Raw genomic sequence first — 27,950 nt, 5'->3', positions numbered from 1 at the left:
ACAATCAGAGTCAAGAATTGGGCCTTTCGTTTTATCTGGGTTTGAGTTTTTTTTTCCTTTTAACAAATAAACCGGTTGTTCCAGCTGCATATTCTGAGCTGATTGGATACCAACAGCCTACAGAAACTAGTCTTTCTACTTGGCTGCTTCTGAAAGAGGCCCTGCCCTCCCTACCCTTCCTTTCCCATCTCAGGCAAGCTGAGGCTGAATGGGAAGATATAACCCAGGGTCAATTGTGGCGGGAAAAGGGGAAAAAAAAGTCCTTTCTTTCCCCCCTTCAAATCACACAATACCTCAAATCACCAACTTGCCCGATGGAATTTAGCTGTTTAAGAGACTGCGACAGCCATTTCTTTCTCTAGAAATGCAATCACTACAAAGCACTCACAACAAAGGCACGATCTTTGCTGCTCTACGCATTTTCAAGTTCTATAAGTTTATAATCATCACACAACTCAAGTGGCTTTGTTTCTCTCTTTGTCGACCCCATTTTAAAATGACTATTTGACTCTCAATGCCCATTCCAATTAGGGTTGCCAACTCTGGTTGGGGGTATTCCTGGAGGTTCCATCACATGACCTCACGCCTTCAACGGCCCCGCCCAGTCAAACAGCCTCTTTTCCCCATCTCCAATATTTTTATAACTAATAAAGACACAATTAGTTTTAATGCCCCTATGATTTTCCTCCTGGGCTGCTCGTAGCAGTGTCCAGGAGATTATTTTTTAATTCTGGGAGACTCCGGGATACTCCTGGAGCTTTGGTGACCCTACTCCAATACCCTGCCCCACTGTCAGATCTGTAGGATGGGTTCAAGGTTGGTTTGCCCCCTGATGTCAGGGACTTGGCTGCATGCTGAGCTTTCTCTCCTCCCTCTTCTTTTCTAACTGTTGGACTCGGTTCCTGATCTCTCCCAACTCAACAAAGGCCTGGGACTAGGTCACACGTTACCCCGTCACCCCAATTTGGAATCAGTGTGTAGCTCCTCGGATCGATGGTTTTAAATAGACAATGGTCCTTACTCGTAACCAGAGCTATCAGCTGAGGAGATGCTTTGATTTCCATAAACATTTCCAAGTCTCCACTAACACTCCCAGGTGAGAGGAGATATCCAATGTCTTATGTGGTTCCTTGCAAGTAAAGAGCACACTCGTGGGAGAATGGGGAGTGGAACAGGGGGCCTTACACACCACAGAAGTAACTCTTGTACCGAATTCTAGCATTGATCAGGTTCTAGGGTGCACACTCAGAATCAGGAAAAACAGAGTATGAAAGAAAATGGAGAAGGAGGCAAGTGAAAGATGTCCTGATTGCTGCGTTGTATTTGAACTGCCCAGCATGGTATTGAAGCACACCGACCCAGATGCTCCCTGGTCTGCACGGAGTTCGGTGATCTCAGCCAGGTGAGCAGCAGGGGGTCACTACAAATGTTCCCATTGCTTCTGGGGTTCCTATTCCCGGTTGCGATCCAAAGTGTCCTCTGGAAAATATTTCTGTGTGGAGATTGGGTGAGGACAGGATTGAGCTGGCTGTGATGGTCTCCACAGTCAAAGAGCCTGCTGACATTTACTGCCTAGGCTCACACATGAAGAATGCCCACTTGGCATTCTCAGGATCAGTCAGTACCTTCAGGAGATGGGGCGGAGGGGTGGGGGGGGGGAAGAAATAAACTCCACGCCTTGTTCCCACACATTTGCTGTCAAAGCAGCAAAATAGAACATGTGACAAGAGCTGCCTGATAAGGATTTACATCTTTACGGATTTTTTTTCAACACCAAGCCGCAAATTATTCCCTGCCACAGATAAGAGAGTTACCTGCTCTCAGGAAACGTTTGAATTCTTTTACCAAGGAAGCCAATCCTGAATGAGAGATAGCAAAATACTGCGGATGCTGGAAATCTGAAATAACAACAGAAAAAGCTGGAAAAACTCAGCAGGCCAGGCAACATCCGTGGAGAGAGAAACAGAGATAACATTTCAGGTTGAAACTCTTCTGAAGAAGGGTCTTCGACCTGAAACGTTAACTCTGTTTCTCTCTCCTCGGATGTTGCCTGGCCTGCTGAGTTTTTCCAGCTTTTTCTGTTGTTATTCCTGAATGAGAGATGTCACATTTGGGAACACCTTGAAGGAGTCACCATCAGACTGTGCTGGCATCAGCCTAGCCTGGAATCAGTAACATAACATAAACCTTCCCACGCGGCAGTAGGAAAGTGGCGCAGTGAAGGTGATGCCAGAAACATGCCTGCTGTGAGCAGCACAACACACAAAGCTTTTTACACCCGTTGCTGAATGTCAAATAGGGCACACAACACACAACCGATGGACACACCAAGCAGCTCTAATGGAAGCAAACTTTTCAAAAAATCATTCCATCCACCAGCCTGTCAAATAAAATATACCAGAGTGCCAACAGACATAAATGACCAAATATACAGACAGAGATGTAGATTTTTAACAGGTTAACACCGACATTAAGATAACACCGATTGGAAAATCCGGGCTAGACAGATAGACAGAGAGAGAGAGACAGATACAGAGAGACAGACACACATAGGCAAACAAAGACAGACAGACACAGTTAGACAGATACAGAGAGACGGAGAGAGACAGGCACATATAGGCAAAGAAAGATGGACAGATAGATAGCCAGATACAGAGAGACAGAGAGAGAGACAGGAGCAGATAGGCAAACAAAGACAGACAGATAGATAGACACAGATAGATGGACATAGATAAATGGACATAAATAAACAGACACAGTTAGACGAACAAAGATAGACAGACACATAGAGCGACACAAATAGCCAGACAAATACAGGCAGTCAGATACAGGTAGTCGATCATAGGCAGATAGACACATATATTCAGGCCAAGGCGGATGGACACAGAGAGACGGGCAGAGACAGATGAACAAAGAAAGATGGACAGTTGAACATAGACAGATGGGCACAAATAGACGGACAGAGACAGTCGCAGACACAGATGGACACAGATGCAGACAGACCCAAACAGACACATGCAGAAAGACAAATGAAGACAGACTGATACAAACAGAAGGACACAGATACACAGACAAACACATACACACAGGTACAAATAGATGGATAAGGTGGACACAGATAGACAGAAACAGATAAAAAACACAGACAGACAGACGGATGTTGCAAGACAGAGACAGAACAACAGACACAGGCAGATGGACAGGCATGCTAGTGCAGACACAAACCATTATCCAATGTATCATATTCAGAGTTTCGTAGAGTTGGCAATAACTGCACCAATCAAATCCAACATTAATATTTGTACTCAGCAATTACTCATCACTAGTTTAAAAGCAGAAACACGACTATAATGGTATTCCGAACATGCTAGTCATAGATACTATAAACATACAACAATGACCAGAACAGTTGATTGCAGTGAGAGAGTTTTTCTAACTGAGTTATGAGACTCAGGCACTGGTCGTGTTTGTAGCATTTCATCTGTTAAAATTAGCAGCTACTCCAGCATATATTTGTGTTCAGACAGTTCCTTTTAATCCACTCCAATTATTTTCCATCCTCTCCTGAAAGCAGTGAATCTCCCTGTGTCCTCTCCTGAAAGCACTGGGATCTCTCCTCTCCTGAAGGCACTGACTCTCATTGGGATCTCTCCTCTCCTGAAGGCACTGACTCTCACTGGGATCTCTCCTCTCCTGAAGGCACTGACTCTCACTGGGATCTCTCCTCTCCTGAAGGCACTGACTCTCACTGGGATCACTCCTCTCCTGAAGGTGCTGCCTCTTGGTTCTACAGGTGCCAGCCACCCTCCACTACTTTGCCCAAATGATCATGTTTCCTGTTGGAGCTCAATGAATGTCGGCAGGCTATTTGACCATGTGGTATCACAAACCAGTCCTCCATCAACCACCCCACATACACACTTTCCACCAGGGGTCATCGGATAGTGATCAGGAGCAAGAACCCTCACTAATCTAAAGAGCTGAGGCCAATTGTAACACCCGTACCACCACTCTGGCTGAGGTTTGTTAACTCAGTGCAGACCAGGGATGGAATCTGTGATTTTCCTGATATGTAAGACTTAGTACCATACCAGGTAGTATAGCTGTCCATTGAACCATTTGGAAAAGCCAAAACTATGTTTTCCAGCAGTTTTAATTTTCCTTGCTTCTGTTTAAAGTTAATGTGACCTCAATCGCTGAATCCTTCCACATATCCAGGAAAGTGGAGGCAGTTCCAGCTATGCACTGACATTAAACTTATATAAAGTATATAAATAGAGTGTCAAGCTCCACAGCTAACTCCAGAGTAAAGCAGAGTGAGACTACCTCCTCCACAGCGTCTCATGCCACTTTGTACAGGTGTCAGGTTGGGCCCAGAGTCCAGTTTCTGACTGCATTTATGTAGTAACTACAGTGTCCATGTGAAGCAAAACCACTTACATCGCTGTTAGATAAAGTACAAATATTAGGTCATAATCAGCAAAGAAATAGTCCGTGACAGGACTGACTGTATCCGTAATATGACTGGTGGTGCCCATAATAGGACTGACTGTATCCGTAACATGACTGACAAGTGTTCATGACATGACTGACAGTGTCTGTAAGAGGGCTGTCTGTATCCGTAACATGACAGTGTCCATGATAGGACTAACAGTGTCTGTAAGAGGGCTGTCTGTATCCATAACATGACAGTGTCCATGATAGGACGGACAGTGTCTGTAAGTGGGCTGTCTGTATCCATAACATGACAGTGTCCATGATAGGGCTAACAGTGTCTGTAAGAGGGCTGTCTGTATCCATAACATGACAGTGTCCATGATAGGACTAACAGTGTCTGTAAGAGGGCTGTCTGTATCCATAACATGACAGTGTCCATGATAGGACTAACAGTGTCTGTAAGAGGGCTGTCTGTATCCATAACATGACAGTGTCCATGATAGGACGGACAGTGTCTGTAAGAGGGCTGTCTGTATCCATAACATGACAGTGTCCATGATAGGACTGACAGTGTCTGTAAGAGGGCTGTCTGTATCCATAACATGACAGTGTCCATGATAGGACGGACAGTGTCTGTAAGAGGGCTGTCTGTATCCATAACATGACAGTGTCCATGATAGGACTGACAGTGTCTGTAAGAGGGCTGTCTGTATCCATAACATGACAGTGTCCATGATAGGACGGACAGTGTCTGTAAGAGGGCTGTCTGTATCCGTAACATGACAGTGTCCATGATAGGACTGACAGTGTCTGTAAGAGGGCTGACTGTATTCGTAATATGACTGACAGTGTCTTTAACAGGACTGACTGTGTCTGTGATAGCACTGACAAGCCTAGATTTTCCAATAATTGTTATTTTAACGTCAGCGGTAAGTTAATTAAAATAAATGGGTTCCAGCAGGTGTTAAAATAATGGTGACCAGAAAATCTAGGTCACTGTGTCCTTAACTGGACAGACAGGGGTAGTGTTTCAACTTGCCGCCTGGGCAGTAATCTGGTGTTGCCAATCAGCCACCCATTTATAGAAACCACCCGATTGTCGTTCCCTTCAAATCAAGACAAGGAAAGTCGGGCAGGTTTCGCAACGGGCGGGTGACCCGCTCCGCCAGATTACTACCCAGGCAGAGAAGTTGAAAATTACCCCCAGATTGACAGAGGAGTGACAGAGTCTGCAATAGGGCTGACTGTGCTTGTGGCGGGTCTACCTGTCCCCACGACGGGCGGACACAATATAAGTGACATTCCTCACTCCTAAACATATTAACCATGTCACACTTACCCGTGTATACTATTCATGAGCAAAGGAGACCTGGTGATGTCCTCACTGTTGCACTCATACACTGCTGACATGGTGGAGTAAAAATGACCCACATCTCAAAATAGTCATTGAAACCGAGTGTGACAGCAGTGAATCACACTTGCTGTGCTCTCAGAAACACAGTTCACTGTTTTTTTCCCCAATCTAATAAATGGCACGTGACTGATTTTGTTTCCCCCCGAAATTTCTCTCCACCTCTTCTTATGGCGTTGAATTTTGCTGGGGTAGCTCACCACCTTTCCAGCACCTCACCCAAATGGCTGTTCTTCATATGTTGGTGAGTTTCAGCGGGCTATTTTGACTGCAGGGGTAGGAGACACGGAAGGTTTCACTGATGATCTTCTCCTCATCGCATACATTTTCCAGCAGGGATTACTGGACTGCAGTCAGGAGCAAGTGCCCTGGCCCAGTGATGCTGAGGCAAATTGTAGGCCCTTACCAACCCAGCTGACTTCAGCTACCTCAACACCGAGGGGATAAGACCTGGGACCCTCTTGATCCGTACAGCTCAGCTAGCTCCCAGAATGAACTCACCGAGCCTTCGGGAAGTCTTTTAAAGCCATGTTTAATCTCAACACATTAAACTCTTCCAACAATTGCCAACAGCCCCCATCCCATCCCACTGTCTCTATTGACCCTTAAACCCTTGCATGATTCTTGGCCTCCCAGGGCATAGAAAGCAACAGGTGGAGATTATTATATTTTTGAACCGGGATTTCATTTATTTCACTACGTTAAGAATGCATTGGTTTCAAAATAATTCCAAATAAAGCACTAATTTAATTGCTCTGTAATAAGCGAGCTACTTATGGCGGGAGCAATTAACACCTTCACTGCAGCCTTCCTCAGCTAAGACTGAAACAAGATATCCAGCCCAGAAATACAGTCCTGACAGAGGTGTCATTATCAGCCCCAAGTCACCAATATAGCAGTGGTGTTGAGAATGACATTTAAAATCTTACTTTAACCTACCACACCAGTTTTAAGTTTGGAAAAAATCTATAGACTAAGAAAATAGAATTTAAAGAAATGAGCCCCCCTACTTTTGCCAGATGTGCTATTTTGCATTAGTTACAGGTGATGGGCAGCAGTATTAGGGGCTGTGATCATTGATCTCCCATCTGCAAAGCAACTTGATCCCTGTTTTCCTGACGGTGTGCAGTTAGGATTAGAAGTGTCAGGATCGGGTGGTCTGGTGGCACAGGATATCAGTGCACGAAGGCATCGCACTGCCAGCCAGCAGGGCACGGGTTGCCCCTTAACCCCAAGCAGTTCCTCATGCTGGCAGCTCTTACGCTCACTTCGACCAAGCATTGAGGAGAAACAGCCCAAGAGTGGGGGGGGGGGGGAAATCAACATTATTTTTTTGATTAAAAATCCAAGCGTAGGTCAGCTTCCTGTAAAAGAAATGGTGAGGTGATGGAATCAGAGTTCGGGCAAAAGAACCAGAGGGGAAATGAAGAGGATTTATTTACGCAGCGAGTTGTTATGATCTGGATTGCGCTGCCTGAAAGGGTGGTGGAAGCAAATTCAATAGTAACTTTCAAAAGGGAATTGGATAAATACTTGAAAAGGAAACATTTGCAGGGCTCTGGGGAAAGAGCAGGGGGAGTGGGATTAATTGGATAGCTCTCTCAAAGATGGGCTTCCTTCTGTGCTGTAAGATTCTGTGACTCTATGATTTACGGTTACAAGGGAAACTGATGTTACTGATCCAGGTAAAGAGTTCACAAAAGAAGAAAGAAGACTTGCATTTATATAGCGCCTTTTATGACCACCGGATGTCCCAAAGTACTTCACGGCCAATGAAGTACTTTTTGGAGTGTAGTCACTGCAGCAGCCAAATTGCGCACAGCAAGCTCCCACAAACAGCAATGTGATAATGACCAGATAATCTGTTTTAGTGATGTTGATTGAGGGATAAATATTGGTCAGGACACTGGGGAAAACTCCCCTGCTCTTCTTCAAAATAATGCCATAGGATCTTTTACGTCCACTTGAGAGAGCAGACGGGGCCTCGGCTTAACGTCACATCCAAAAGACAGCACCTCCGACAGTGCAGCACTCCCTCAGCACTGCACTGGAGTGTCAGCCTAGATGTATGTGCTCAACCACAACCTGCTGACTCAGAGGCCAGAGTGCTACGAACTGAGCCACTGATGACACTTGTAAAAAAAATGAGCAAGTTAGGAGTAAGCAGAAAATTCCCACAAAACTTTTTTCACACATAGGTTAATAGAGTTGTAGAATGAATTATCACTGAAGGGCACTAAAGAAGATAGTATAAACAGTTGGATGTGTTTCCAGAACGAAAAGGGATTAAGGAACATGGTGAAAAGTGTGTAGGTGGGTTGATCTATATAAAAAAGGGATGGGCCTGTTGAGACTTCCCTGTTCTTAATAATTCTTCTATTCTCTCTCAGACTTACCACTGACCATGTCTGATTGGGACGTGCGTTTGATTGACAGGATCTCATATCACATTGGGCTGGAGGGGAGGAGGGGGTTTCTTACTGCATTTAGATTAAATTAAAGACAAAAGCAATATTTTAAAATATATATTCATACTAATAGCATGATGCAGACCTTGTATTATGCGGTGTGAAGATTAGGGTAGGAATGTTTCATGCACCTCTATGAAACCCCTTGTTGCAGTATTTTGTTGGCGGTGTCACCATTTCTTTTCATTTATTTGAAAGGGGTTAATGCCTCGATTAAAGCAGCAGATAAAGGAACTGCATACAAATGTATAAAGCATTTAGATGCTAATCTTTGCACAATGTAATTTTAATGCGGTAGTGTACACATTTATAATATTTTAATTAAACAGACGTGTCTTTTCTGATAGTAGCACCTTAGTGACAGCACTTGGAAATTCGACGAAAATCCAACTGTGCAAATTGAGTAGGGAAGTTTTCAAACTATAGTTAGGTCTGATTTAATATCCACATTACAAGAGAGGGAGAAACCAAGAGAGGAGCTCATCCGAGAACTGAAAGAATCACTTCGCCAACATAGCACCTCACACATTCTACTCCAGGCAGATCAGACTGTATATTTATTTATTTACTTATTTAAATAAATGCCATTCATGATCCCATTCTGTTAGCAGTAAACAAGTGATGGAAATACCCGAAGCCTTTATGAGCCGTTTGCAACATGAATAGATGGAAATTGACAGAGTTTAATTACATAAGCTTTGCATTTTTTGTTTTTAAAGTGACCATCGGTGTGAACCAAATTAATTAGAGAATCTAACAGAGAGCCAAACACGCTGACACAAATGATCAGCAAAACCTGTATCAAGCTCAGAGTGGCTGCAAACAACTTCTGCAGATGAATAGTCCCTTATTGCACAGAAAATCAAATATCCCCACAGACCATTTCTTGGGCTCTCCTTTACAGAAACCGCTCAATAGATGAAAAGGTATTTAATATAAAGCTGAACACGCTCTTATTCCCATCTCTATTTAATGATTACTATTTTGTGAAGTGGGCTATAAAGGTTTCATTCCTGTGTCGCTCAGGAACAACTTGTTTGTCTCAACCAGTACCGTCTCTCCCCTCAAACACTATCGCGATTCCGCTGTTTCTTGCACTCTTTCCCAGTCTCAATTGTTTGAGTTGTGTAAATTGTTCGATCGCATTGTAGTTTGTACAGATTGCAATCGCATTGAATTCGAGTTTAAGGCAAGTTAAAAATACACAACTACTAGGGGAAATAATTACTATTAAATAAATATTTACCGGAGATGGAATGCAAAGGTGAGGTTACCCAGCTAAGAGAAGTGAAAGGGTTTGGTACTTTCAATGTGTGTTCGCCTCAGCTCCCACACGGAAGCAGAGAGCGTCGCCAGTCCGAGACCATTCCCCACTCCAGTATTTGAATTCACACCGTGAAATATTAGCCCCATAAACGAGAGCGGAGTGGGTGAGAGAAAGGGAGCGTGTCGTGTGTGTGCATGTTTACGAATAGGATGTGTGTGTGTGTGTGTGTAAATGCGTGTGTTTGCATCTGTGTTGGGGGCATATATCGCACGGTCACTCATACACGCACATACATACACAGTCACGCACAAACACATTACATATATACACACACACACACACAATGGCGAAATGTGAGAGTGACATTAAGCTCAGAGTTCCAAATTGCAGACCACCTCTTCACAGACGGCGCTGAGTTAGTTTAGGGGTGAGATACACCCGAACATCTTGCATTTAAGCCAGAATGAGCGACTATCGCTGCTAATGAGCACTCTTCGACGGTGTGTGAAGGAGAAGGCGAGGGTCCTGACAGGGAGCAGCCCCGAGCCCCGCGCTCCCTGACACGGATAAACGCGTCACGGGAGAGGCGGCCTCGAACCCGGTTCCTGAAGACACAGAGGCTCAGGACTCAGCCCGGTCCAGTTACATTCCAACAATTGCTCCCAGCGGGAACCGAGCGCCCACACAAAGTAAGCGCTCCTTTACCTATCCCTGCTGCCTTTTCACATCGATACATTCCGAAAACGCAGCAACGTGCAGGAAACTGTTTTATATTGGTCTTCCTCTCATTAGGTTTAACACAAGAAATTCATCGATTTCATTGCAGGTAATGTGAAGATTCCTCTGATTTTAAACTATATATAAAGTTGATTAAAAGGCTCGCCGCTCAACCTCAGCACACAATACCCAGGAAAGCAGCGACTCCGTGGAAAACCCCAACCCTGAATTCAATTACCAAAAAAGGTCATAATATTTAAATCTACAGAACCGCCTGATTATGTCACTTCGAAATGACCAGATAAATTCATGAATGTTAGAAGCAGTAAGTTACTAGTCATGTTTTAATCAGAAATCCTGTTAACTGATAGCCGATCCAGGCCATTATTCAAAGAGAAATTTGAAACCAGAAATTCACGGGGATTACTGCCGCTACTATGGGGAATTTTCAGGTTATTAAAACTAAAGTCGATGAAAAAGCTGACGTGGATCTCGGTTCTCACGTCCCGGTTGTTGGGAGAGATTCTGGGTGCAGGTTAAATCTAAAACCCTATGCATATCCCCCAAATGTTTAATTCACATTATTTCCTGCAATCTGCTAACCCAACGAGGGATGTCTGCAAAATCCCAAACACCAGAACTCTATTTTAATAATTAAATGTTTTGTTCTAATAAGATTCATTTCTCTGTGTATCTGCTCTTTGCTCCTCTCGCAGTTCCCACTTGTTTCCATACTCCTTTTATTACTGTAGGTTTGCCCGGAGCCCATTCCCTAGACACTGTCTAGCACTGAGGCAACTTTTAAGGTTAAAGTCTGGCAGTATTGAAAGGGTTACCCCTCGGAGGACTCCAGGAATGTTTCAGTTCCTGAGAAACAGATGTGTTTCCCATCACTCCATTACTCGAAACAAAAAATCAACCGTTGCGGAATATCACACCTGGAATATCACACTGAATACTACTGTAAACTAAATCACACATTAGTGTAGAGTACACCAGCCTCACTATAACTAAACTACAGCACATTACAGTATACTCCGAATATCATACTGAATACTACTGTAAACGAAATCACACATCAGTGTACAGTGCCCCAGCCTCACTATTACTAAACTACAACACCTTACAGTATACTCCAAATATCACACCTGGAATATCACACTGAATACTACTGTAAACTAAATCACACATCAGTGTACAGTACCCCAGCCTCACTATTACTAAACTACAACACCTTACAGTATACTCCAAATATCACACCTGGAATATCACACTGAATAATACTGTAAACTAAATCACACATCTGTGTACAGTACCCCAGCCTCACTATTACTAAACTACAACACCTTACAGTATACTCCAAATATCACATCTGGAATATTACACTCTGAGAACTAAATCACACAGCCGTGTACTCCTAATATCATCAATTAGTAAACTATACCACACTACAATATACTCTGAATTTGACAATAAATTGAATCAGGTTACTGAATCTGACACTGCGGTTAACACCGAATATAACACTCTAATAACACATTATAGAACTCTATGAATGCCATCTATCACACTCTGAATCCTACACCACCTGACAAACTGTGGCTATCACACTGTGCAGACACTGAGTGTCTTTCCAGTTCCAGCAAACTGTACAGAAAAATGACAATGGCGAAGTCATACAGTTGCTGCAGATAAACACAGAGCCTATCTCAGCATCGGATCACAGCGGGTCGGACTGCCTGTCCATTCACTCCTATTGTACCGAGTACAGAATCCAGACACAACACAACTCCTAAGCCACACAAAGCAAGAATCCAGACAGAAACATTCCCCAATTATTCCCAATTCTATCGCGACGTATACAGAATGCTGTCCGTTCGACCAAATCAGCAATCTCCTACACAAGTAACAAGTCTCCTGCAAAGATTGTACACTCTGATTAATAGATAGTGAAATCTTTCGACATTTTCAGCTCGAATACATCTGAATGTTTTGGGAGAAGTTTGGGAAGGGAGTTAGCGAGTAAAGTGGGCAACCTTTCCGCAAAACAGGTGCGGGCATGTGGTAAGCACCAGATCAGCAAATGTAGCCTGGTTAGAATCGGCAGCTGCAAAAGAAACACCAGGACCCTGGTCGCTTTCTGTGTGACTTTTGATAAGAGGGTGGGGTTTTTTTTAACGAGTGTTTTGTAGTTTGTTCTAAGTGTCTAAGAGATCATTTTGACTCCCAATTGAACAGCAAAGCCTTTAATATAAAGCCGAGTCCGTTTGGATTTTGATGGAAACGTCACACCATATATTGTACTATTGATTGTATTGTCCCCTGCCTGCTTGCTGGCAATGTCAATCGTTTCGAAAATATCCATTACACTCTCATATAGAAATGTACAGCTCCTCATGCAAAGCACAAGGTAAACGCAACTGGGACTGAGCTGAAAGGACAATAACACGACCAGCGCTTCCCAGGGCCATTCACTGGTTATACGGAAATCAACTTTTATTTAATGCGTTTACGATACCAACTTTTCAATGAATATTCTTCTATTAAAATCCCCAAATACTTAATTCAGAAAAAAAACCTTCCCCAAGTGCGAGCGCCCGCTCACAGCATGATAACATCTTCACAGTGGTTCTGGTAAAGCACTGATGCTTTGTTTTATTATTTAGAAAATATTTTTAGCACGTCAATGTACCCGTGCTTGGGCAGCATGACACATCTCTGGAGTAGGATAGAAGGGGGGGGAACTGAAGAAGTACAGAGCACTTGAGTGTGGGACAGTGCGGATGCCTGAGTGTGAATATGTGTGTCTGAGTTGTGTGTCAGTGTCGCTGTGAAATGCGTGTGACTGTATGCGTCTGTGTTTATCTGAGTGCATTGTCATTGTGGGTGTTTGAATGTGTACGGATAGGTGCGTGTCTGGGTTAATATTCGTGTCTGAGTGTGTATGTATATCTGTGATTATGTGTGTAATGTGTATCTGTTAGTATGTGTGAATGGGTGTGTATTTGAATGTGTGTCTGTGAGTATGTGTGTCTGAGGGTGTATGTGTGTATCTGTTAGTATGTGTGAATGGATGTGTATTTGAATGTGTGTCTGTGAGTATGTGTGTCTGAGGGTGTATGTATGTACCTGTTAGTATGTGTGAATGGATGTGTATTTGAATGTGTGTCTGTGTGTCTGAGGGTGTATATATGTGTACCTGTTAGTATGTGTGAATGCATGTGTTTTTGAATGTGTGTCTGTGAGTATGTGTGTCTGAGGGTGTATGTATGTGTACCTGTTAGTATGTGTGAATGGGTGTGTATTTGAATGTGTGTCTGTGAGTATGTGTGTCTGAGGGTGTATATATGTGTATCTGTTAGTATGTGTGAATGGATGTATATTTGAATGTGTGTCTGTGAGTATGTGTGTCTGAGGGTGTATGTATGTATCTGTTAGTATGTGTGAATGGGTGTGTATTTGAATGTGTGTCTGTGAGTATGTGTGTCTGAGGGTGTATATATGTGAACCTGTTAGTATGTGTGAATGGATGTATATTTGAATGTGTGTCTGTGAGTATGTGTGTCAGAGGGTGTATGTATGTGTACCTGTTAGTATGTGTGAATGGATGTATATTTGAATGTGTGTCTGTGAGGATGTGTGTCAGAGGGTGTATGTATATGTACCTGTTAGTATGTGTGAATGGATGTATATTTGAATGTGTGTCTGTGAGGATGTGTGTCAGAGGGTGTATGTATGTGTACCTGTTAGTATGTGTGAATGGATGTATATTTGAATGTGTGTCTGTGAGTATGTGTGTCAGAGGGTGTATGTATATGTACCTGTTAGTATGTGTGAATGGATGTATATTTGAATGTGTGTCTGTGAGGATGTGTGTCAGAGGGTGTATGTATGTGTACCTGTTAGTATGTGTGAATGGATGTATATTTGAATGTGTGTCTGTGAGTATGTGTGTCAGAGGGTGTATGTATGTGTACCTGTTAGTATGTGTGAATGGATGTATATTTGAATGTGTGTCTGTGAGGATGTGTGTCAGAGGGTGTATGTATATGTACCTGTTAGTATGTGTGAATGGATGTATATTTGAATGTGTGTCTGTGAGGATGTGTGTCAGAGGGTGTATGTATGTGTACCTGTTAGTATGTGTGAATGGATGTATATTTGAATGTGTGTCTGTGAGTATGTGTGTCAGAGGGTGTATGTATGTGTACCTGTTAGTATGTGTAAATGGATGTGTATTTGAATATGCGTCTGTGAGTATTTGTGTCTCAGGGTGTATCGACGTGGGTGCATCTCTGAGTTTGTGTAAGTGTTTGTGTTTGTGAGTGTGTCAGAGAGAGTGTGTTAAACCGGGGAAACACATAAACAAAGCAGTTCGTCAATAGTGAATGTTACAGGTCAGTAAGTTCACATGATGAAGCTTTATTTCAAATACATTCCTCAGCCACACCAAGGAGGCAGCTGTACAGGAATCCTGCTAACTAGCTATTGATCCAGTTGGCCTTAACTGTTGTGAACATGAAGGGCCAGGAAGGACGCCGTGCAACTACATTTAAAAATGGAAAGAAGATTCTCAACAAACCAATTTATGTCCTTGCCGGCGCGAAGCTCGGAGAATGCTGATGCGCTTCTCGTCAACACAAGCCTTGCATGTTAAACACGCCAGCTCCAGATCCCAACCCTTCTGGGCTGAGTATTAAATAGAACAAAGGAACTATCTGCAAGACTACCTTTACACTTCCACACAGAAGCAGGAATGCCATTCGGATTGTGGCTATCAAATTATGCTTGTCTCTCTGTTCCAAACTTCTACGGCTCCCCCCACCCCCCATATCTGTATGAGAAGCAGAGGCAGGCCGACATGTCTATGTATTCGGAGAGAGGCAGGCAAACTACAGATGTGAGCTGGGAACTAAGTCAAGCAAATAGCACACAGCTGCAAGAACCTGTTGTGTAGTTTCGCTGACAAGCTGAAGGTGGTCGGCTTCAAACCGAGGAAAGTGAATATTTTTGAGAAATAAAACGAAAAAAACTCAACAAGCCAACGCAGTTTCAGTTTCCAACATAAGATTTTTTTTCTCAAACATTTATTAAATTAGAAAACAAACTTTAACAAAAAAAAGGTGGAGTAGAATGTCATGATATATTAATCCCAACGGGAGCAACTCTTGGGAAAGACTGAATGAATCGTTTTTACAGTGAGTGCCTTGAACTTAAATGAACAGCTTCAAACCTTAGGCCTTATCCGAGGATAAACATAATGTTAGCCCAGTTTAAACTTGTGAGCTCAGCTGATTAACAGTAACCCTTCGAGCCCCGGCAGTCCCTTGCACCCCTCGCCCCTCACACAGCATCCGCGCCAATAGCATTCGGAGAATTTCTAATGAATATGTAAGTGTGCAGGATGTGTGCAGGAGCATCGATCAGGTAACTCAAGACCCATTTCAAGCAACCCCTTCTGGCCTTGGGATTTGATGCAAAAACCACTGGGGCAATCGCTGAAGGGTTAATTTAATCAATGTTGTAGGTGGAAAGCTCACAAACAACGCTGGGGGAATAAGAGATCGGCAGACCCTCTCGGTACAACACCGAGCTGCTCCCTCGCGTTCCTATATTTATAACATGCCTTACAAACTCCCATTCAATTTCATTTCATACGGAAAATTCACTTTTTTTATTGTAAACATTTGCTTTTAAAGGATTTCAGTAACAGGTGAAGTAATGTTTTTGTTCGTAGATGAATCGAATTGGTTGAGTTTGTAAGAAACTCTGTAATGGTCTTTACACTCTTGCCCAATAAGCAGTAGAACCTGACGGAAATGAACCCACCAGCTTGAGGACCTTCCCCATTTAAATAAAACAAAACATTGGCTTCACGTTATTACAATTATTATTGTCCTTCAACCTGAAAGTGTGATCACACCTCACTAACATGATAAACCCTCTTCCTTCTCCTCTCCACAGCCACTTTCTGGTTACGGGCACAGTTACCTTTCAGAACTCATCCGGGTGTCCTGTAACCACCTTCCCCAAATGGGAAATTATCAGAACCTCAAAAGCTCTCACCAAACAAATTGCCGACTTAGCAAATTATTGTGTGGTATGTAGATCCATGTAAAGGAGAAACAAGAAAGTTACCTTCTTTGTTGGTACTTGCAGGCTTGGCCTTTTCCCACGGTGCCATTTGCTTGTCTTCATCCTGTGGATCCATCATGGCCTTGTCGTTAGGCATGTACCAGGTAGAGTTATGCTCTGCCATCAATGACTCAATGTCTATAGTGCTGATGGCAGCTTTACTATTGTCCGTGACACAAGCGGCCAGTTCTGTGTCCCCATTCTGGCCGGCGCATTCAGCTTTTTTGTTCTTCATGGCAAGGGGCTGGTCTTCTGATATGCTAAACTGTTGCCGCTGTAGCTGAATCTGTGCTTGCAGGATCTCCAGCGGGTGGACCTCGTCCTGTGTTGACGTGCTGGTTGGAGTGCGAACCTGCTCCATGCCTGGTGTGCCCGGGTGCCCACTCCCGGTGCTGCTAAGCCCAAAGCTGTCAGTGACAGGCCCTGCGTTGGAGGTAGTGTTGCTGTTAGGGTGTGCATTGAGCATGCCGTGACCCATCTGTTTCTGGCTGCTCATCAGCCCGTGGTCAGCTCGCTGCAGTTTGGGGGAGCTGGTCACTAACCGGCTGGGCTTGGATATATTGTTGTCAGAGCTGGAAGACACCTCGTCTTCGTTCCCATAGTTGTTGCTGACATCGTCGGAAAAGTCGACTTGAGGTGAGCTGCCATCTGATTTTGTCACACTTTGAATCCCACTGTCGAGGGAGGACATGAGGTCAGGTTGGTCAGGGAGTAGGAGGTCATTCCCTTTCGCCCATGATGGAGAAGTGAGGGACTTATCCTGCGGGGTCCCACCTCGATCTCCAGCATGTGTAGACTGACCCTGTTGCCCTGGACTGACCACCGGATTCACATTCTCAGCGGAATATTTGTCAAAGAAGTTCCCTGGGCTGACGTGGCCACTGTCCCTTTTTCTCCTCCCTCTCCCTCTCCCCGTCTGTCCTTTGCCTTCACTTGGGACCGCCTCCAAGCCATAGTTTGGGGACAGGTTGCACTCGGGTTGGGACGGCTGGTTCTGCCCCTGTGTGCTGTTCTGGGCTGCAGGTGTGGCCAGCTTGCCGCTCCCGTTGCCAGAGACGCCCATCTGGCTATTTTGAGGAGTGTTGCTCTGGAAATACTCCGACCCGTTGCCGTTGCTCCCAGCGGAGGCGCCGCCAACACTCCCACCTCCACCTCCACTGTTTGGCCCGCCGCTGCTGTTGTCCTGCTCGGTTTGACTCAGTTTACGTTTCCCTTCATTCTGATTCTTTTTGTTAAATGTGACATTGAGGTTTGGAGCCCCCAAACTGGCGATCATGTTCTGACAGGCCGTAGAGAGGGCAGCCAGGCAGCTCTGTCCATAAATGGTAGTATCCTTTGCACCAGGCTTGCTGAAGGAGCCCAGCGAAAGGGACCCGATCTTACTCATTGAGGGACGCTGGTTGGGCTGAAATTCGGACTGGGGTGGGTAGCTACCGGGAGATGGAGGTACTCCAGGGGGATTGTTGTGTGGGTTTGCCGGTCGGTTTGGTCCCCCAAACGGAAAGCCCGGTTGTCCGCCCATTTGGGGACCTGGGAAGTCAGGCCCAGGTCTTCTATCAGTTGTAGTGTTGGGGAGGCCCATGCCCCCACTGGGAGACTGCATCTGAGTGACATTGCCCATGTTATTGCCAAATTGAGAGTGCATCCCAGGAGAGTGCAACCCCTGTACATGTCCGTCGCCTGGCATTCTCATTGGCTCTTGTATACCTAGTCCGTTCCCACCTGGCCTAAACAGCATACTTGACCCATTCTGCTGTAAGTTCATCTGGACAGATTCATGGGGGCTCCCTTCAGGGGGCACAGCAGTTCCAGCCATCCTTCTCTGAAGCATATCTCCTGGTGGGTGGGGGCCTGGAAACCAGGAGTTTTCCTGACCCATCTGTGGATTCTGGGGATCAAAATTCGGCATCCTCCCGCCGCTTTCCCTCTCAAAGTTTGGCTGTGACATATTTCCCACTTGGTTGCTGTGCACCATGCTGTTTTGATTGACGTCTCCATGGTGACCTAGATGCTGGAGATCAGGTTGCCTCATTCTGTGCCGCTGGTTCCTCGATACCATTTGCTTAAACATCATCAGCATGTTTTGACGCTGCTGCAGGGATTGTTGGTCTGTCCCTGGATGCTGCAGAGGTGGCCCTGGGGGAAAGGCCTCTGGACCAGGCGGCGAAAACTCATTGGGAAGACCAGAGTATGCAGAGGGCGATAAATGGTTTTCCAAGCTAGCGTTATGCATACTGTTACTACTCCAAGTAGCACAATTGTCTACATTGTGGTTATTTGCAAAGTCAAACCTTGGCCGCTTTGCCACATTGAGATATGGAGCGTCAAAATGCTGTAGTCTCTGGTTGGGCTGCTGTTGAATGTTGAACATAGGCTCGCTGTAAGGATGCATATTTCTGTTCTCTAATCTTTGAATTGGGTATTCAAAAGGAGCATGCTGATTCTGCATCATTGCCCCATTGTCCTGCAGACTGGAGTTAGGAGCCCCGGCCTCTGCTTGCTGTTGCCTAGGTATCGCTGGGGGACAAGAGTTCTGTCGAGCAAGCAAACCTGCCTGTTGCGGCATTAAAGGATTCCTGGCAGCGACCCCAGGCTCCATGCCCACAGACATCTTTCGAGCATTCCCAAACCTTTCGTAAAACACACCATGCTGTTGCTGAGGGTGGACTTTGCCCATGCTCATCAGGCCTGGCGTCCTGGGCATGGCAGGATTGGCAGGAAAGTTACTGCTGGGCACCTGCCTGCCGGTGCCATAGTGAGGGAGCTGGGCACTGGATTCCGAAGGGGAAAACACGGGCAAGTCAAAGGGCCCCGAAGGGGGATCATTCGGGTAGTTGTATTCCATTGAATCCACTGGGGGCTGGTTCTGCAAACGTCTCTGCTCCAGTGCATGTGCATCGGATGAGGAAGAGGCTGGAAGTCCGTGAAAAGAGGCAGCTCGGTTGGGAGATTGGTCCAGAGGAAGGCAAGGTGTGTGGTTAGATGCCGGGGTATGGTGTTGGTGGTATTCCGTCAGGTTACCTGATCTCCCCGGTGGCGGCTGCTGCTGCTGCTGTTGCGGCTGTGGCTGTCCGAAAGCTTCGCCTCCCCCTCCTCCTCCTCCTTGACTCTCGGCCATGGGATCGTAACTTTCTCCAAAAGCTTGCGGCTGTCCACTCAGGGGGTTGCCGCTGTAGCCGGCAGTGCCCAGGAGGCGGTCCCCGTGCAGACAGGAAGGGCCGGGGTCAGATCCGCAGAAGCTGCCGCTGAAGTGGTGGTGGGCGTGCGGGTGGTGGTGATGGTGCCCGTTGGGGAAGTAGCCGTGCGCCGGCTGGGGCTGAGGCTGGGGCTGGGGCTGGGGAGGAGGAGGAGGTGGTGGAGGAGGAGGAGGAGGAGGCGGCTGGGGCTGGGGCTGAGGCTGAGGCTGGGGAGGCGGCGGCTGTTGTTGCATGGCCCCGGCTCCGTGCAGCTCCGAGTGTCCCCGACTGTGGAAAGCGTACGGCTCGCCTCCCAGCGCCGGGCTCATGCCCATCGCCAGCATTGGGGGCTCGCTCAGGGGGTTGATGCCCTGTTCGCCCATGGTGTTGCCACTCCCGCTGGGGAAACTCGGGCTTTTGTAGTGCCCCGACATCCCCAGGGCGGACTGGCCGAAGTTTCTCTCTCCTCCTTGGCCACTGCTCCTGCTGAACTGATCCAGCCCGAACATACTTCCCAAAGCCCCCGATCAATACGGCATGACAGCCGAGCCCCCTGGAGCTGATCTTCTCAATCGCAAAGACAGGAAATCAAAATAATATTTACAGGGTTTTAAAAAAAAACAAATCAAAATAAACAATAAAAGTAAATAGAAAAAAAAATAAAGAATCCGGTTGCTTCAGTATCTCAAGTCCAATAATAAACACAATGAGCAAGGTTTGCAGAGAAACTCACCCTGCCAGGATCACATTGTGATTCCACTCTCTACAATGTCACTTCAGCCTTCATATCATCATTTTTTTTGTTCTGTTGATTTTTGTTAAAAAAAATATATTTCTTGGGGTTTTATTATTTATTCTTAATTTCCTCTCACTGTCGCTCCTCTTGGGGAAGACAATGAAATCTCCCAGCGCTGTTATAATCAGGAAGGGGGGTTTGGAGTCTTTTTTCTAGTGTCCAGCGATAGTCCAGAGAGACGCGATGGGATGAGATTTGGCAGAAGGCACTCGGACACTGCACGCGTTGCCCGCTTACACTGGCTCCAAACTTGCATCCATCCACTGACTTGAGATCTCCAGAAGCAAACAATCCTGGCCGGAATATTTTAGTTGCAATTCTCGTTCCCTTTTTTTTTAAAACAAAGCTTGATCCAACACATGTGAGTGAGTAGAAGGTTAGCACTGTCTCTGTTCTCTGTCTGTCTGTGCGCCTCTCTCTCTCTCTCTCTCTCTGTCTCGATCACTGGTGCTGGCGAGAGGAACACAGCCTGATCTCATCCCCCGGAAAGCCAGCAACAAGTTTGCATACTGGTATCTGCAATCAATTTCAGCCATTATTCCTCCACCAATCATTGCTACGCATGCTCCTGGCCAGAAGGCGGGGCTTAGAGTTAAGGTGGACTGAAGTGGCCCCCTTAAAAAAAGAGAAAGACAAAGAGGAAAATGCACAAAAAGGGAAGAGAGAAAGAGAAAAAGAGAGAGGGGACTCCAAAGTCCATGTCGGACCCAGAGCGGGGGTCTAATTGATAAGCGAGGGCTTATCTCTATGCATTTATAAATCAGCTGCAGTTAGAAAATTATTTTGCAACTGCATTCACGCTGGGGTGGCGTTTTAAATAGAAGCAACTCTGCCAAGTTACAATATTTTTCGAGATCTGTTTGTGAAGGAAGTTAAGGATTACTTCGAGAAAGGGAAGGGTTGATTCTTGTAGCTGACAGTTTAGCTGATCAGTCCGCTCTGATATCAGTCCGGTTTGCAACAACACAAAGCAGAAATGTTCGATTTTCTTCTGTCTGTCCCGTTTCCCATGGAGTTGTAAAGTAGCGAATCAAATGATGTCGGGAGGCATTGATATTGTCGCACTTTTCCCCAGGAATTACTAACGATGTTCTCTCAGAAAGAGAGAGGGGCATCCAGTCAATGTACTTACTATCTTCTCTGTCTCAGTTTATTCAAGTTATCCCAAACCTTCCCCCGACCTTTTCCACATTTCATTCCGATGGTGTTCACGAAGCAAAAAAAACCCCGATAAATGTAACTGTACGGGTGAAAGACTGGAGCACCGGCAGTGCCTCCTTAAACAACCCAATTAGTCTTCGGGGGGCCAACGAATGTAATTCTGTTGTGATGCTAAAATCAATAGTGCAATTTAATATCTCCTCCTCACTTTATGAAATATTTATGCCAATAATCTCGAGTTAAAATGTTTAAACCTTTATGTGATCTGGGCGCGGAGTGGCGGGGGGTTGAAATTCATCCCGCAATTAGACACAAGGAAAGGGCTCCTCTTCCTCACCAGCAACCCGATCCCCCTCGGAGAGAGAGACACACACAGAGCGGCTTCATTGGGAATCGTGGAACTTACACACACCGAGGATATCAACGCCAAAAGGATCGGCTTCAAGTCAATCATTCCAGCTATTAATATAACAGAATAACATAGTCGCGCGATTTTAAATACTCCCAGGTCTGTCCTGTTGTTATTATTATTTTTGCACAATCAATTCCTTACATTACGTGTTAATTTCAAGTCAGTTTCACCCTGGCTGGAAAACAAAACCGATATTTTTTTTAAAAAAGTTTCGAAATGTGAGTTAAAATGACCCGCACAGTGTCCGAGTGCGGGAGGCAGAGGGGGATTAATGTATTGCAGTGGATTTTTTTTTTAAGAATCTGTGCTCTGGCTCTTATGGAATGCAAGAAGCTGGCGCTAGTGATTAAATATTGATTCTGTGTAATTAGTTTTCATGTGAGCCATCCGCGTGGTGATGTTTTTAGGTATTGAGTAACATCGTCGAAATGAACTTCGACACTGAAATTATTAGTTAGGATGTGACAGGCTGGGAGAGGTTTGAACGAATTTGCATTGTGATCTAGGAGAGAGAAAGAGAACAACGTGAAATCTTTCCGAAAGGGAGCGGGGGGGGGGGGGGAGACAGACATGAATCATTTTTTCCCCCTCATTTATTTAGTGCTTAAAGTTTAATAAAGTATAGAATGGCTTAAAATACTCTTCTGGGGCTGGTGCTGAAGAAATATATTTTATGAAATAATATTTATAGATAAATATATTATCAAAACAATACAAAAATAAACAGTCAGGCTGTGTTTTTATGTATCACAGGTTGTAAGTCGCTAAAATTAGAATTTTTATTATTTAGTATTTATTATAAAACAGCTCCCTCATTCTGAGAAGTTTAACCGCAATTCCTGCCTCTCGATCAAAGTTCTTAATTCCCCATTCATTCTGAATTGTCCTTCGCCGCGATTACCTGAAGCATTCCAGTCACTATTAGGGCGCCAACCCTAGAATATGGCTTGGGACCTTGCTCAAGAAATGTAATAAAACATCAATACTTGTATATTTCTGCGTATCTTTAGCCGGGCGACAATTACAGGACATAATATATATCTCTGTTCCTGAGTACAGACGCCGTTTTCTCTCCCTCCCCCCCCCTCTCTCCCTCCCCCCCTCTCTCTCTCCCTCCCTCCCCCCTCCCCCCTCTCTCTCTCTTTCTCTCTCTCTCACACACACAAAGCGCTGGTTCTTTGTGGTTTGGACACGGATGTGAAGGTTTGCACACGTGGACATTGCCATCTTGTGGCGTTGGTTGGAACAATCCGGAGAAGGAGTGCGGCTGTGATGTTGTTGAAACGCTATTTTTCCGTGGACATTTGTGAAGGCGGAATAAAAAAAATAGAGAACGAAAAATCACGGGGTGGCACCAAGAAGATGATGCTTCACCGTCTTTGTTTTCACGAGTTGAAGGTGTCGTTCTTGGGAGTTCCCGCAACTTTACTCAGTTGTCGCACCCAGGCATCTTTTAAAGGGACATTTTTAAAGCCCTCTTGCTGGGCAGGGGGGATGTTACTAATAGCACAACTTCCTGGAGTAGTTTGTCACTCAGAAGCTGGTGCAGCTGCCACCGGTGATCCACATGTGCCCGATTAAAAAAAAACCTTCAGCCCACACCAATATATCACTATTTGGTTAACAAATCAACCTAAATGGGCTCAAAATAAATAATTCCCCAGAGATAGATCGTATTTATCCCACAGTGCTGAGAGACTAGGGAGGAGATTCGTGAGGCACTGACAATCATTATGAGAATGTCAATGAACGCGGACCGAGTAGATTGTAAACAGGCTAATGTGGAGCCCACATTCACAAAAACAGCGCTGTCTGTTACAGACCCATTACTTCCATTTCGTGTAAAATAATGGAATTGATTATTCGAAGTATATTTGAGGATCATCTGTACAGCAATAACCCAGTCGACAGCAGTCAGCCTGGATTTAGCAGGGGGAAGAATCTGCCGAACCAACCTCCTCCACTGAGGAAGTGACAACCCAGCTTTTGGCAAAGTTCCACAGGAAAGGCGACTAATTATTAACTCAAAGCTGTGGGGGGTTCAGGGTTATCCCTGGGAATTGATAAGAAACTGGCCAAAGAATAGAAAAACAACGAGTAAGGGTTATGTCAGTGCGGAGTTGGTAAATACTGATTGGGTGCCTCCATGCTTGGTGACTTTGGATTCAGAAACTCAAGGGGAAGTGGGCAAATTTGCAGATGATACAAGCCGAGGAGGGGCAATGGGATCAGAAGAGGGAGCTCAGAACGTGTAGAATGAGCTGGACAAGATGTGTACGTGGGCAGAACAATGGGCAGATTAAATTAATGCAGTAAATTTAAAGTGTAAAGTGCTACACAGAGAAAGGAAAAATAGACAACACCTACTCCACAAATGGCGCTGAATGAGTCTGAAAGAGATTTAGGAGTCTCAGTCAACTCAATGCTAAACATGTCCAACCAAAAGCAGAGCAGCAACTCGACAAAACCAATGGGATGTTGAATTGCATCATCAACACAGTGGAATATAAGTCAGAGCAGGTGGTGATCAAACCTTATACGGCATCAAGTTCTGGTCACCAAGGAACAAGACAGACATTACAGCACCAGAGGCAGCGCTGAGAAGCCACGAGGCCGATTCCCAGTGTCAGGGGATTGAGTTCTGAGGAAAGACTGGACAAACTTGTACTTTTCAATCTAGAAAGGAGGCATCTGGGAGGTGATCTTAAACAGTTATTTAGGGTTGTTAAGGATGTATAAAAAGATAACCCAGACTATTACTTTAAATTAAACTATGAGAAACTAGGGGGACATAGGTTCAAACTAGTAAAAGGTCATTTTTGGACTGATATCAGAAAATTCCTCTTCGCACAAATTGATCAACATTTGGAATAAACTTGCAGATGGATAACTGGAGGCAAACCTGGACTCACCTGAGCAACAATTGGATGCAGGAATGGGGAAACATGATGTCTTTAGATGGATGAAAGGCTTTCTTCATTTGTAATTATTTGAGGGGGGGGGGGGTTCAATTGCAACAGTACAGCACAGGCAGCGTTTAATGATCCATCATATGTGGAATGTCACATGTTGAAAAGTGACTCACAGAATGGTTTACATGTCATTTAAAAACAGTTCTGATGGGGAGCTAGGTGTAGAATTTTGCACCTTGCTTCCTGTGCAGTGATTCCTCAATTTTAGCCACATTTACAGATCTGAGTAACATCTATTTCACACACAGACACAGACACAGATACACACACACAGGCACACAGACACACAGACAGACAGACAGACACAACACACACGCAGACACACACACACACACACACACACAGACACACACACACACAGACACACACACGCAGACACACACACACACACAGACACACAGACAGACAGAGATACACACACACTGACACACAGACAGACAGAGATACACACACACAGGCACACAGACACACACACACACAGACACACAGACAGACAGAGATACACACACACAGACACACAGACAGACAGAGATACACACACACAGGCACACAGACAGACACACACACACAGACACACAGACAGACAGAGATACACACACACAGGCACACAGACACACACACACACAGACAGACACACACACACAGACACACACACAGACACACACACACACACAGACACACACACAGACACACACACCCACAGAAACACACAGACACGCACAGACACACGCACAGACATACGCACAGACACAGACACAGACACACGCACAGACACACACACAGACACAGACACACATACACACACAAAATGTTCTTCTCACCACAAATAAAGGAGCTAACCCTTGCTGGAGTTGGAGTTTCATATATGGTGGGTGCCCCTCCAATTCCTCACCAGTATAAGCCTAGAAGGCTACTCAACAATGGGAAGCCCCACAGTTGAGCCCAATTCTATCCTCTCCAGTTGAAGTCATGGAATTATAATCAGGGCTAGGAACCCTGGCCACTTTTATTTTCTCCCTCCCTAGCCACAGGTCACTGGAACCCCAACTACTGTCCTGGCTGAGGTCAGCTAACTCAGGAGAGTGTGGGAATGAAACCTGGGATCTTCTTGCATGGCTCAGCAACTCATAAGTGAGCTAGCAGGCGAGATATGGGCAAAACACTTGACTGAGACTCTTCTGTTTCCACTCTTCCATAGTTCCAGGTGGCAAGAGAAAGTCACAGTCTCAACAGATAGGTAAGTAACTCAGTATGCTGTTATTCAATTATAATATTAAATTATGATTTTTAGTTTCCCTGCAGTGAGTTACACTCCTGAGTGTTCAGACCCCAGTAATAAGGAACAAATTACGCCCCCCCCCCACCCCTCAGATCCCACTGTGTCCTATCTACCATGTATCCCTGTCTGTACTTTTTTTAAACCAAAGCAAAACAACAGAAGATGAATTTTTAAAACAGAGAGTTTGCAGTGGTGACATTGAATCACTACTGTCCTTGTGAGAGGGAACTGCACACATCACTCACGCTGGCATCCTCGTGAGTGCGCTGTCTCTCACATTCATCATGGAGAAGTGGCAGCATCAACACCTACACCTTATATTACTGCAGGACGCCTGGCAAGTCATAGGCAGTGGGTTTAATACAGTTTCACTGCTGTTCACTTCTCTTCCTGGAAAGAACAGCTGGGAAAATAGCAATAAACTGAAGCCATCCAGGATGGTTCCTCAGAAATCATCAAGCAGTAAAACAAAATCCCAGCAGGACAAGGAATTCGACATGAACCAGAGCTTTGAGTAAACCTCGTATTGTGCCAGGTGTGTGATGAACATTCCAGCTCTCGGAGCAGATGTCATTCATTGCTCCAGCCAATCAGCATCCAGATTACTCATCAGCAAGCCCACGGAATTATGGCTTTCATGGGTAAATGGACAGAATCACAGCATTCAATCCCCCAAAAACACTGGTAAAAATCGCAACATCTTATGTAATACAAATGGAATTTGAATAACTAGGCCACTGTAAATCAATGGCCCTGCTCGTCTGACCTCAGAGTTAACCCTGGATTTTTCTTTTTCAAACAGAGCCTAGGTATAAGTGTGTAATTGTTAAACATAAGAATAGAACATAATAGGGGAGATGCAGTGTGTCGGGGTTTAACCCCCTGAGCCCTAAGACTCAAATCCAAATTCATTAGCAACTTGCATGTGATGAATTCCCACCTTCGTTTTTTCTCCCCCCTGCTGTCCTGAAGTTGCTGACTGCTGCTGGGAATTGTCTTCCACGGTTGCTGTTGACCTTCTGGTACCTCACACAAGTGGCCATTCTGCATGTATGAGCCTTGACGGTGGATGTTGGCAGCCTAGTTGATCATGAGGGTATCATAGCCAAGACTGATCCTCTCCTCAGCTGACATCCACTTCAATCAGGTGTGAATAGATAACAATTAAGGCAAAGCTGATAACCCCCCTTCTTAGCCCAGGGTCACTCAGGCCAAATGTAGTGCCCCAACTGCTGTCCTGGCTGATGCCAGCTAACTTAACGTAAACCAATAAATCAAGGATATATGATTGCAATCAAAGAAAACATGAACTAAATGTACCTTATGGAGCAATGAGTGGTCTCCTTACCTAAAGAAGGCCATACTTGCCTTAGAGGGTGTGCAACGAAGGTTCACCAGACTGATTCCTGGGATGGGGGGGAATTGCCCTATGAGGAGAGATTGAGTAGACTAGGCCTATATTCTCTAGAGTTTAGAAGAATGAGAGGTGATCTCATTGAAACATACAAAATTCTTACAGGGCCTGACAGGGTAGATGCTGGGAGGATGTTTCCCCTGGCTGAAGAGTCTAGAACCAGGGGTCACAGTCTCAGAATAAGGGGTCGGCCATTTAGGACTGAGATGAGGAGAAATTTCTTCATTCAAAGGATGGTGAATCTTTGGAATTCTCTACCCCAGAGGGCTGTGGAGGCTCAGTCATTGAGTATATTCAAGACAGAG

At 45.1% G+C, this 27,950-nt stretch overlaps 1 protein-coding gene across 3 annotated transcripts in view; it reads right to left on the bottom strand.

Moving 5' to 3' along the window:
• The window catches only part of LOC147104284 (transcriptional activator MN1-like), a 36,936-nt gene extending 15,972 nt beyond the window's left edge, over window positions 1-20,964 (bottom strand). For 2 of the 3 annotated variants that reach the window (XR_015072302.1, XM_085961479.1), the window contains exon 1: window positions 16,439-20,338. Coding sequence is in view for 1 of the 3 variants with exons in the window: in XM_085961479.1 (XP_085817605.1) it covers window positions 16,439-20,120 (3,682 nt within the window). In the remaining 2 variants the exon portion in view is untranslated. The other variant, XR_015072303.1, reaches the window with a different exon arrangement.
• Window positions 20,965-27,950: the final 6,986 nt, after the last annotated feature.

This window comes from Somniosus microcephalus, chromosome 19, assembly GCF_052327205.1.
Source record: "Somniosus microcephalus isolate GS21.2 chromosome 19, FLI_Smic_1.0, whole genome shotgun sequence".
In the NCBI taxonomy this organism is placed as follows: Eukaryota; Metazoa; Chordata; class Chondrichthyes; order Squaliformes; family Somniosidae; genus Somniosus; species Somniosus microcephalus.
This window is presented reverse-complemented; position numbering and strand designations above follow the sequence as displayed.